The sequence below is a fragment of the Thunnus maccoyii genome, chromosome 18 (assembly GCF_910596095.1).
Source record: "Thunnus maccoyii chromosome 18, fThuMac1.1, whole genome shotgun sequence".
Lineage (NCBI taxonomy): Eukaryota > Metazoa > Chordata > Actinopteri > Scombriformes > Scombridae > Thunnus > Thunnus maccoyii.
In genome coordinates this window covers 21661802-21675077 of record NC_056550.1, presented here as the reverse complement: position 1 = coordinate 21675077, position 13276 = coordinate 21661802, and the positions used below count along the sequence as shown (strand labels likewise).

Genomic DNA, 13276 nt, shown 5'->3' with positions numbered 1-13276 from the left:
AACATTCATATTCAGCTGAAAGAAACCAACGCACTCCATCTTTCTATATAAAATGTCTATGTTTATACCACAAATGTGAAAACATTCAAACTTTTTGTAAGAGAAGACGAGTGCCTTTGATTTCTTTCAACTTTGACAGCCCCACAAATAAAAACTCTCTCACCACTATTTTGCTCCTCTAAATTCAGCTAGCATGATGTGTCATTCTTTTCATGCTGCACAAATACACCAATTCTGGTTCCACAACTACCCTCTCCAACCGAGATAGATAGTAGAGAGCAAGAGGGAGCAAGAGGGGAGTCAAGCAGTGGAAATTAAGAGGCAAAGGGGGTAAAAACGACCCCTGAGAGGCTCCAATCGATCTCAGCCGGCCCCTTTATTTACACAACATCTCCTGCTCCTAGACATCCCACAATCCCGCAGCTTCAGAGCCCTCCATCCATCACAAAGCACAAGGACAGAAGGCCAGGTCAGAGAGGTTTGCCAGGGATATGTGGGTTTAAATTGCTGAGGTTTGAATGAAGAGAAACGCGGAGGGGATAGGACGGAGAGAGGTGAGGGATAAGGTGTACAGAAGATGTAATCTCAGAGTATAACACAATGGCGCAGAGAGAGAGAGAGGGCGATAAGGGAGGCCAACATATGGTGGAGGAGGGTGGAAGCTGTCAGTGATGTGAGGATGAAGAGGAGGACTGGTGGAGGGGATTTTATAAAGATGATATGGAGTGAAAGGGGGAATTAGAGGACGTAAGGAACTGAAGCGTGATAGAGCGATCATCAAGAAGGTGGAGAGGGGCGGAGAAGGATTGGTTACAAATAGCATGCTTGTGCTATAGCCTTCTTCCAGTTTCTCTGTCAGTTTACGTACTTGTTCCCTCCACTAAGCTTGTATCCATGAGCGCAGGGAGAGCTGCCTCAGACGTAACCGTCTTGCTCCTGTCCCGGTCTCGTTCCCGGTCTCTGTCTCGTTCTCTCTCCCTTCCTGCGGATAAGGCTTCCCCGGCTCGTCGTTGCCTGTTCTTCTGGGCCTCCATGGCTTTAAGCTTCCGGGCGTGCTTGTGGCCCTTATAGTGGGCCTCTGCTTGGTTCTGCAGGAAAATGAGAGGAAACCAGGTTAGCATAGAGAGGCAGAAAGGAGTGTTTCACTCAATGCATTATCTGCTGAAAAGTAGAGCCCACGTGCAATAAATGTTAAAATGTGCGCCTGAATATTTGCTCCCTCGCAGACATACACAAGCTGCAAGGAGGAGAGTCTGTTTCCACCTGATAACAGCGCTGGCACATTGGGAGGCCAGAGGTATAATTGCATGTGTAATATGCAACAAGAGAGAGGATCCCATCTCCACAACTACCCAATTATTGTGCACTATGAGAGTCAGCCTCTGCAAATCCTAGACACATGTGGCAATACATACTAATATCACACACATTTGAGCACTCACGGCGCATTCACGAGCACACAAACCCACAATCAAAAGCAAAAACATTCCGACTGATTGCGAGGCAGCAATTAAACACGTTCACGCACATATCCGTCTGGGTGGATCGCGATGTACCTTCACGTTCTCACGGCCCCGTTCAAATCCAAGAACAAAGCCCCTGTTGTCAGAACAAGCCTGGATACATAGGAATAGCAGGGAAATCAATACAGAGATCACTCATTAAAAGCTAAAACAACCTCGGGGAATCAGCTCTCATCAGCTCCTGGCCTGGATAAGACAGTTATAGAGAGAAGGAGCAGAACTAGAACCCACGTACATTCAATAAAAACAGAACAGCCATGATTAAATAAGGAGTTTTGTTTTAAATCATATCCAAAGTGTGAAAAACCTGCATGTCCACAATACTCAATAACATGGACTATTTCCATAGTATGTACCCTCAATGTTTTACAAATGTGTGGATTAAGAAATAATGATTAAGTTTAAATTTCGTTTGTTTTGACATGTAGCGTAAGATGCGGTGCAGCTATTCCTGTAAGACAGCGATGCTTCTTTCCGAGCCCTCAACCACTTAACGCTTCTTTGAGAAATAAATCATGCAAATCCTCAGGCACCAAACAACCTGAGTGAAGAGACTGGACGATGCTTTGAAGGACTCCTAAGTGAGGAATACATCCATGCAGAAATGACAAAGAGAGTTGCAAACACTGGAAGACTCTTTTATTGAAGGCGCAATATGGATTTCTCTGATTATCTGAGCATCAACAATACATTGCATCCCATAAGCAATAAAATGATTACTGCTGGTGGGGTGTTAGCGCACAGATACACACACACAGTACACCATGAGACATACAGTCTCATGTGTTAGCTCTGTGTAAACACCAGCAAGAGTTAACCATGTACACTTCACATTAGCGAGCCTCATGGTGCAATATAATGGAAGCCTATAAATAATGTGGCTGTCAAAGCATCTGTAAAAACAACTCTAATACCTCAGCGCATCATGTGACTGATCTGCTGTGAAAAGGCTTCAGAGATTAGCGTGATGTGACGAATTCAGCCAGCGCCTTCCCCACCACCAGTCTCTCCATCCAATTGAGTCTCAGTGGAGGCAGAGGGACAAGGTGTGAAATGAGCTTTGGTTTTCACATCACCACCCCAAGCAGCAGGACTACAGGGAGATACACTTCTCTTCTAAGGGATTCCTTATTGTCCAGTGATTAAAGTAAACATTGAGGTGTTGAGATGTTGAATCATCTCTCCCCAATAACTACTAGCTTGTAGCAAAAATAACAACAAAAACATGAAAAATTAAGCGGATTTTCCAGTTGGTTTGCTTAATTTAACAATCACTGAGCTGCCTCTGTTGATTGTGCAAGCTGATGAATAGCAGGGCCTGAAGTCATGAACAATATGGATGGATGTCAAAAAAAAAAAAAAAAGGGTTTTTACCAAAATTGCCAGTCACAGATGTGTCTGGGATTTTTTTCACTGCACTGTGCAATAAATAAATGAAGCCCAATTATGTTCTATTCTGTTTCAACAATGTAAAATTTGTAATATGGTAAAAAATTTAGCAGGTGCAAGAGTATAAGACGTGCTGAAAAAATAGAATCATCCACTCCAATTAACTCGATTGTTTCCAGACCCAAATACCAAAAATGGCCAATATATTATTTAGCAATTTTAGACATCTTCCATCTATACAGTAATTAATATTAAAAGGGCAATCTTTCAACGTCTAGGGATTGCATAAACACTCAAACAACCTCTTGCCTCTACCTGATGAAGAGTCTATTACACCATCTAATATGTAATAAAGAAGAATATTTTTAAGGGAGCATCCTACAGTGTTGCTAGTCATCAAATAAACAATAAATAAAGTATGTGACAGCTATATCTGATGGTCCACCTCACCGTGCAAAAATATGTTGCCTTTCCTTTTATTTTTTTTTGGTTGAACAGGGCATTTTAGTTTTATAGCAGAAAGGCTGAAAAACTTAGACAACTAGAGAACATTTGGGCCATTCAAAAGTTATGGTGTGATATTAAATTGGTGTTAAGACCGAAAACAGCCCTACATCAAATAAATATAAGTGAGATATGAAATACAATCCACAAAGCAAAACTGAGAGTCACAGATCCATGAGTTTGAAGGATAATCAGACACCAAAACACCGCACAGCTGTTTACAATATTATGGATTTTACAGCTGTGGAAAGTTATTACAGCAGCAATCATTTAATTTTTCGTTTGGACGATTGCGAGGAAAACACTTGAGATATGGTGTTCTTGTTAAAAAAAAGTATTCTTTCAAGAAAGTGTATATATTTGGTTGGCAAGTCACGCTGCGTTCCAGCAAAAGTTGAGCCTTGTTCAACAAGGTCAGATTTAATCCGCTGGAGGTCAGTAAAAACAAAAATTTCCAGCTTGTCTCAAATAGCTCTTTAAGGTCAATTTGTGCTATATTGAGCAGCAGAGGAACCTTACTTATCTCCCCTTTGAGCATTATGCATAAGGATAACTTGGTATAATATCTGAGCAAACTCTGAGGAGGGTGCATGGAAGTGTTAGGAAAGTATTCATAGTCTCAGAGAGACAGATAAAGCTACAGTCAGACCTGACACTCCTCTTTAAGTCAATGTGCGAAGGCAGGGAATGGGATTTGCTCTAGTGTGTGAAGAGCACGTCTGTGTCTCCTCTCCCCCCCCTCAGCTCCCTGTCTCCTGTGCCTCAGCCCTTCTTTGAAGATGGAGTCCAAAAAAAAAAGTGTGTGTGTATGTGTGTATGTGTGTGTGTGTGTTTGTTTTACTGCGCCCAGACCTGAGATATCTTAAGGCTTTCTGGACTATTAATCTATTTGTTTATGTGAGTATGCATTAAATGTCATGAGATATTTGCCTCTGTGTGTGTGTGTGTGTGTGTGTGTGTGTGTGTGTGAGTGTGTGATATAGAGAGAGAGAGGGAGAGAGAGATAGTGTGCATGTTTGTATGTGTACAGAATATGTGTGTGTGTGTGTGTGTGTGTGTGTGTGTGTGTGTGTGTGTGTGTGTGTGTGTGTGTGTGTGTATTTGTGCGAGTGCACTAGAGGTGGCAAGGATGGGAAAAATGGGACGAGGAGTCGAGAATGCTGCTTCCTGTTGGGGCTGCTGATTGTTTCTGCTCTTTGCTGATAAATGGCAGCACTCCCTGCTGTCTAATCCCTCATACCAAAACAACAGACACACACACACACACACACACACACACACACACACACACACACACACACACAGATTTCACTGAAAAGAAAATCCAACAAAATTTCATACACAGAAAACTAGAAAAAAACCCAACTAACTTTTGATTTAAAAAGGTACCTATATTTGTAGAAAGGGATACACTTACAGTTTGGGTTTTGTATATGCACACAAAGATACCTACATTTGCTTATACACACACACACACACACATACAAATCTGCGCACAGTATACACAAACACAAAGAGTAAGTGTGGATGATAAGAGCTGAGGTAATTTTGGAGTGACCATATGTTCAAAAACCAACACAAGAAGACACAGAAGCACAAAAGAGATGATGTTCTATGAGGCTTGACCCACTCTTTGCTATAGATTGCTTTCATGTTGTAAATTACAGTCTAGAGTGCCATCTCTTTCTCTCTCTTATTGTCCCTCAACTTCTCTATCTTTCTCATAAAAACCACAGCATAAAGCCACTAAACCATTTCTTACCGTTGAGTTAAAGCGCAGGTGGCAAATGTTGCAGGATATAATCTGTTTCTTCTTGAGGGGCTGTGGGACACCAAACGTGTGGTTGATCACTGCCTTCTGGACAGGGTCCATCTAAGAGACAGAAAGAAAATACCAGTACAAACAACATTAGTTCTATACAATTTTATTTTCCCAAATGAGAAATTTCTCTGCAGCAGAACAACCTCGCCTCAGAGGAGAGGTGAAGTTGCTCCCTCAGCTAGCAGAGATTCGATCTTCAGTGTGGCCATCCTTGTTACAAAGTACCCTCCGATTCGTCAGTAGATAAAATAACATCACATCCAGATATTTCCAGCAGCAACAGAAGAATGTAACAGGGGATATCCTTTCAGCTGTCGGTGGCAAATATGTTTTGGTGTCAGTCTCTGGGAAGTAATCAATGAGGGCATTTTCAATATGCTACTATTGCTGAGAAATCTATTGAAGAGAGAGAATTAAAAAGTTTTGTTGTAAACAAACCCAATTTCTTAAAGCTGCAATACACAACATTCAGCCACTAGATGTTGCACTATAGCACCAACATCTCAGACCAGAACAAACATGTGTATCGTTTACTCCATAAAGTTGGAAAAACAGGAAAAAGAAAGCCGACAGCTCACGAAACTCAGATCAAAGTGTCAAACTAGGCAGTGCTGATCAAATATGGATCAAGACGCTAATACTGCGTTGCCTATTTCTTTCCTCAAATGTTTTCAGAAACATATTTTAGTGTACTGTTTAGCTGTAATTTGAGAAAGTTTGTGACGTGGCCGCCATCTTTGAAATGGAGGTGGAGGACACGGAGGGACTCACATACACTAACTAACATGCACGCTCACATACACTAACTAACATGCATTACATAGCAAATAGTTGTTTGTTGACATCTAGTGAGGCTGAATGTAATTTATTGGACCTTTAAGATACTCTGTATGATGTGTGAACTGGCCAGCGTGTCAGTCACAGTCACCTTTGACCCTACAGTGATCTGTTTGAATTTCTAGATTCATTAATGCATGAAGCCATTCAATGTGACATTTAAACGCATCATAACTAGTGGAAGGCAACATGTTCATATGCTTTCTATGAGAGTTGTTGAATGTGACTGAGGGAAAATGGAAGTACAGCACACACAGGCAAATTCAGAAATCATCAAATAACTCCCGGAGTGTGCTGAACATCACATATAATATGACAAAGTTATTATCAAAAAATAACCCATATCTGTTCTGCTCCTCACATGTCAATCATGGTATATCAACATAAAACATTATAGTAAAAAATAAGAACAAAGAAATAGAGACATCTGTGATTACTGAGCAGGTTTTGGCATAAATCTGAAACAAATAGAAAACTAGACTCTGAGCTTTGTTCATGACTTTTCTGATACTGGTAGCTCTTTCGTCTAGATGCATGGAGCAACATGAACAGTGCCAGTTCACTTCTATTACAATGCTCAAAAGTAATTTGACTACAAGTAAATAAAAAGGCTTGTGAGAAAGAGGTAATGGTGTGCTAGAATAAAAAAATGCAGTTGTTTTTGTTTCTGCTCCATGCACGAGCACCTGAAGTTTGTTTTTCCTTCCAAATATATAGGTATATTGTACATTTTTAAACAGAAGACAGCTGCTGAAGGATAAAATGTGTCTGTCTTAAGGCCTTCAGAAAACTGTGAGTGAGAGTGGATGAATCAAGGTGGTTTGATCTGCCGCAAAACGCTTCCATTGTGTGGCTATAACTGAAAAGATAACCTGCACTAAATAGAGGGCAGACAGCCTCAAAATACAGTCACAGAGCAAAAGAGCAAAATGTTTTTTCCTTTGGTGCTTTATTGTGGTTTATGGTACTACAGTGCTCAGGTGAACAAAAAGTGAGATTAAAATCAAAGGAGAATCAGACTTTCATCAGTCTTTACAGAGTCGTGGTTTTGGGTCACTTTATAACTGAATAAGTGAAAGAGTGACTGCTACAACAGCAATGACGTTTAAATGACTATGGAAGAGAAAAAATGCTTGACTCTATAGATATCCACCCATAAAACAGTGCTTGAAATACTGACTTTTGTTTTGTTTTTAATGACAATGTCAATCTACTAAAGCCATGCTCCAACCACACAGGTGTTTTCACTTATTTGCCTGATTAGCTGACTTCTCAGGACAGCGGAGGTGTGTCCAAAATGTGCTTGAATGACATCAGTCTCTAGTTTCGCCTGTTAAAGCAGGAAAATATTCCTAATGATACGTTGAGATTGGTTTGCTTTACTCCAAACAGGACTAATCAGCAGGTTAACTGAAAACACCTGTGTGGGTGTGCACATGTCTTGAACTTTTTTGGACTCGTCATTACATAAGATAAATGCATGGAACAGTTTTTCATATTGTGCCCACTTCTTACTCACTTTTGAAGTAATATTTTCTAGGAGTAATAATCTTAGGTAGTTATGATATTTATTTTTTGAATTTGTTCAATTATTTTTCTTTTTTTTTCAACCTTTATTTAACTAGAAAGTCTCTTGAGATACCTGGGGTGCTTTTCATTAAGCTAATGCTGCCTCGCATCCTCTCTCCTCTGTCCTCCGGCTATGACACAGAAATCATTCCCGCTCCGCCATCATCGAGGATCTTCCATCCCCTTAAATGCACCGCAGAGGAGCGAGGAGAGAGAGGGCTCCCGGTGGAGCTCAGAGTACTGTGCATATAGCATGATTGTCCCAATTTTTATGTGTGGCATTCTTAAACATGATTTAGTTTTACTCATATTTTACCCTGACAGTGCCCTCTCTATAGTCCAGTATACTGTATGGAATACATTATGCAATAAAGCATTAAAGAAAAAAAACATTTTGATCTCAGATGTGTGATTTTTTTGAGGATTTTTGTGGTCAATCTTATGTGTTGGTAACTTTCATTGTTTGAATCTTTTTTTTAGCATAAGGTATGTCACATTCACTAGAAATGAATTGCAGGTTTAAGTAATCATCAAGGCAGCCTCTGCTCTTGATGGGCCACTGGATGGAGCATCCTCCACCTACTAACCACTACAAAAAACAATTTTTAACAAGACGGGACCTGCGTGGAGAAGTGGAGCATGAAACTCAACACCCATGATAGCAATACTTATGAAAATAGAGTAAATATGGCTCCTTACAATGCTTCTTGCTGACAAAGGTTATTTGTAGAGATTTGCTTTACATCCACCCAGAACCCAGGAATAAAGAAGCATTCAGAGATCTGCTGGGTGCCAATTATATTCAGAGGCTATCATTGCAAACAATTTAGGCAAGTATGTGGCGCGACACGTCCGTCATGGCTGCAACGGAGTGTGTCCATTATAATGAACTGAAGCTGCTACACTGACCACGGAAGCCACGTGCACCCTTGTGTTGTTTTTTTTTTTTTTACATTGCACATTTAAATAAATCAATAAAATCAATGTGCCTCACGATCCTGTAGTTAAAATGATCTAGTTAATTAACTCAGTACGAGTTAATATAGCCTACGCTTCCAAATCCTGCGTAAACAACTTGGCGAAACTCAATATGCATGCAGTGACGGATATGGAGTTGATGTAGCGGGTAGAAAACCCTGCTCAGCCCCGCCTACGTGACGCGTCGCATTTGTGCCTGGTGTATTTCAGCTGTAAGCCTCCACGTCACTCTCCACACAAACAGTTTGGTCATATTACAACACTATCATCTTGTTACAAGCCTAACTACAGCTTGTATTTTAATGCAGGTAGACTTTATTGTCATGTCAGAAATGTGACCATCTAATACATTGGGAGTCATTGCAGCCCACAGTGAAGTGTTTCTGAAAAGTTTTTTGGTCGGACTAATAGGCTGCACTTTTAACTGTCTGTGAAAAGACTGCAGAGAATCCAAGAACAGCAGAGTGAAAGCCAAGGCTTCATTAGAAGGTCTGCATTCCATGATAACAGCTGATTCAGTATGGTATCACAATCACCTAGGATCTCTCCAAAGGCTGGCACAAGGCCTGGCTCAGTTCATAACCCTGCTTACATGAGAGAGGGGTCACAGAACAGCCGGGGAGATCGCTGTTCTCATACCAAGTTAGATCACCACGTTCACTGGAACCAGCGACAGTGCTGAAAGTCCCAGTTGCCCAGAGATCAAGGGGTGTTGGTGTATTGATGATAGTGAGGATGACACACTGCCTTTCTTTCTTTCTGATACATACGCCTGAACAACATCGGCTCCTTCCATACCACACAAAAAACTGCGCCATGTCCAGGCAGCTGTTTCCTCTGCAAGAGTGGAGTCTGTTTACTACAGATTCCTCAAGGCCAGGTGTGAGAGGGAATATAAACACGTCTGACACTGAAACCTCCATTCTGAAGGTACATCTCTCCCTTGGGGCTATCTTCGCCTTTGTTGTTTTATTTTGGTCTCTTCTACATGACTCAAAGCTACCTCTGGGAGCAACTGACTTTTCCCTTCACAAGCCGAAGCCTGACCATGGAAACCGAGCTCTCCCACTCCTGCCGCCCTCTGTCCACCTTAGCAGGGCAGGCTGCACACAGCTATTTGTTTTAGGAGCTGAAGAATGTGCCCATTGTCTGTCCGCAGCCAACCTGAACCGACTGCTATAAATGCGTCTTTTGTCCAAACCCACCGTCCTCCCCCACCATCCTAGTGCAGACAGAACTTATCCTGCGCCGGGCAGCTGAGTCCGTGATGGGGTTTCAAGTAGACACAGAGAGAGAGAGAGAGAGAGAGATGGAGAAGGAGACTCATCAGGAGATGAGGAGAGGGTGGGAGGTGGGGGGGATGTAAGAAGGGGCACCAGGGGAACCGGAGGATATTTAGTTTTGGAGACAGGTGCATTCATCTTCCCCCTTGCACACGTCCAGGACAACGTGTGCCTTATCAGGGCTGAGAGAACCTGGGGCTCCCTGTTGAATGGACTTTGTGATTAATGCCACAGCTGCGCTGTCAGACTGTGTGTTATAGAGGCTAATCATCTCCTCCCGGGGCTGAAGCGACACTGATTTGATGTTATTTCCGTGGTTATCATAATTTCTGCATTCTGGTTGCGGTAGATTCCACGTTTTACTGCAATTTGCATTCTACTTAACAATGGCCGACTGTATATCATTGCAACTACATGAATGTTATTTCCTCTGTATGAGCATTTATTATTAATCTGCTGCAGTTTTCTTTGACAATAACTGTTACTAATATTACTACCTTTACTTTTTTTCTAAATAAGGACGTATAATGTGTTTAATTCAAATATATATTTCCTGTGAGTTACCACTTTTTTTTTTTTTTTATCAGACAACATGAAGGCTTTAACAGAGCTCTGAGGTACAGACGCTGGTTTGAGAATAGAAACAGCAATTGAAACATAAGCAAAACATAGACAAAACACTGACCCGAAACCTGCCCACTGCCTCCACCACTAATATAAATACATGAGAGTGTTAGAGGAATTAGCTTCTGGGCATGCTCAGTCCTCCATAGGGCAGTATAGGCGACACAATGACCCAGGGCAGGGGGCGGCTTAGCAAATGAATAAACAGCACTTTTCACATTGCAGGTTGGAGACCCCCTACGTACACACACATGCACATCATACAGTGCACGTTTATGTCTCATCCACCCCCTCACACATGTCCTCTACTGTAAAAACCAGCCAGCCAGATGTCTATTTGGCCCTACCTCTCTCTCTCTCTTTCTCTCTCTCTCTCATCCTACCTACTCGGTTTGAAAAGGTGTAAAATGTATGCTGGAGTGAAAGCTCTGGCTTATGTTTCATTTACAGACCGCAGAACTGGAGACAGTTTCATGGTGTGCGAAGTGAACACACACACACACACACACACACAGTATAACTAGGATCAAAGAAATCAGAGGTGTCTACATTCATACACACACACACACACACAGACGCACACACATACACACACAAAATGACAATGGGTATAGCTCTGGTAAGTAAAGGATCAAAGATTCAAGCCTTTAATCCCAAGCACAGAGGCAAGGTAAGCATCAGAGCTAAGGCGCTTGAAAACTGTACAGTTTGTTGCTGACGTCCGAAACAAAGTTATAAGAGGATCGTGTGTAGAAATGCTGATACTGAGGTGACAACAGCAATGCTCAGAGGTAAAACACTGCTTGAATAAAGATTAGCACCCCAAGCGTAAGGTAAAGCCTATGCACAGGTGGAGACATTGCTATGAGTTAATGGTACGAGTACTGGAGGCTGAGGTCTGGAAGAGCAGATAGCAGCGAAACCAGCATGAGGTGGAACACCGACAGAAAGTTTATGAAGTATATGGATCACAACATTGACCGTAACCCCATAAAGAAAACACAGTTGCTTCGCTAGAATATAAACTTGTGTTAATATAATATGTCTGTTGGGGGTTGACAGTGTTCCTGATCGACACAGTGCTCAGCGATTGAGTGATGTTTTGCCAGGTGCTTCAATTTTTCACTTTCACTCCCCCTGCCTAACGATGCCTAACGCCTTGCATTTTCAAGGAGTGTGCGAGATGAAAAAAGTATTACAAAACATTTTGTTCTCAAACTCAAAAAAGCATGTTACCAAACAGTATAATTCCAATATTTTTTTTTGTGTGGTGGAATGAGTCACCTGTTTACAAAATATTTCTGCTGGGTTTCGGCTCTAATTAGATACCATCTTGGACTTATTTTTGTCATTTAAAGACATCTTAGTCTCTGGCGGAGACCTTTAAAGTTGAAATTCCTTGTTGATAAAAGTAATAGATTAATTGGTTCCAACAAGTAGATCCCTGTTCATCTAATTTGTTATTTTTAATGAAATCTAATAAACAACAGGCTTTCATTATAGCAGCTACAGAACGGTGAACTTCTGCCATTGGACTCACCGTGTTAAAGTTAGGGAAGAGGCTGAGGGGGGAGGATCCATTGAGTCTGAAGGGCAGGAGGTGTTTGAGGTCGAGTTGAGGCTGCAGTGGCCGACCTGGAACAGGGAGGGAAGCCAGAAGGGGGCTGCCCTGGGCTGACGTACCTGGACAGCACAAAGAGATAGATGTTAGAAGTTAGGAAGCAACGGGAAACGTTAACAATTCTGTCCCGGTGTGACTGTCGGAGCGGAGCCGCACTGATGGCTTCCAAGAGGTCAGGTGCAGCACTCGGAGGAAGCCTGACTTTGATTTATTTGAAACCAGAGGCACCATCACACCTCCAGCTGACATCCAACACACTCTGTATGACTCGGATGTGTGTGTGTGTGTGCGTGTGTGTGTATACGCTTGCGGTTGCAAGTGTGGGCATGTGCTTGTATCTGGGACAACAGTGTGCGTTTCTGTTTTTATGCAGACAAAAGGAAGTGTACATGTTTGAGGGGGGATGGGCAATTTTACTGGAGACTGAATACCCCCATCACCCCAATTGCCCAGTCTGATCCCCAAGGACATACACCACCCCCTCATGTATATACACACTCACAAACACATCATTTAATTACTGATTTATTGGCGGAGGAAAGGTGCTGCGCGAGAGGAAGATGGGTGATATCACATTTCAAATGGACCAGGGATGAAGAGATTTCTAATTTTCCGCCTGGCTGCGTTTCAGTGGACCGGTGCACTCAGCGGTGTGCAGGCACTTATCCCAGCACCAGGATCAATCATCGGTGTCAGTTGTGGGTCACCATGGCCACCCCAAAGTATGCCTATCATGTGAGCCCTTGTGCAACACACACATACTGTGAGGCGGTAGGACTGGTGTGTGATAACGCACACCACAGGAAGAAAAACAATCACTGACCTTACAATAATACCACTGACATTCTTAGAAATAGAAAAGATTGGTCAAGAAAGAGCTGCTTCTCAAGGTGGGGGAGGGAGATTGTGCAAGATTGCAGAGACAGATGGTAGAGTTACAGAAGGCGAAAGGTGGCTGAAACAGGAGACTGAAACACTAGTGTCACAGTAAAAAATCAGTAATATATTCATAGCTGGGGGTGCATAGTGTGTAGAAATAAAATTGCTTCATCACTATGATAAAAACATGGTGATAAATCTCAGTTCAATACTGTGTGTTTGAGATGTTTAATATCAAATAATTAAT

General features: G+C 42.0%; 1 protein-coding gene across 4 annotated transcripts in view; it reads right to left on the bottom strand.

Moving 5' to 3' along the window:
- Positions 1-13276, bottom strand: part of znf385c (zinc finger protein 385C) — a 124473-nt gene that overhangs the window by 13557 nt on the left and 97640 nt on the right. For all 4 annotated transcript variants that reach the window (XM_042394030.1, XM_042394032.1, XM_042394031.1 and 1 more), the window contains 3 exons: positions 12070-12212; positions 5179-5289; positions 869-1088 (listed from right to left, as the gene is read on the bottom strand). In XM_042394030.1, the coding sequence (XP_042249964.1) occupies positions 869-1088; positions 5179-5289; positions 12070-12212 (474 nt within the window). The remainder of the gene's footprint in view (positions 1-868; positions 1089-5178; positions 5290-12069; positions 12213-13276) is intronic.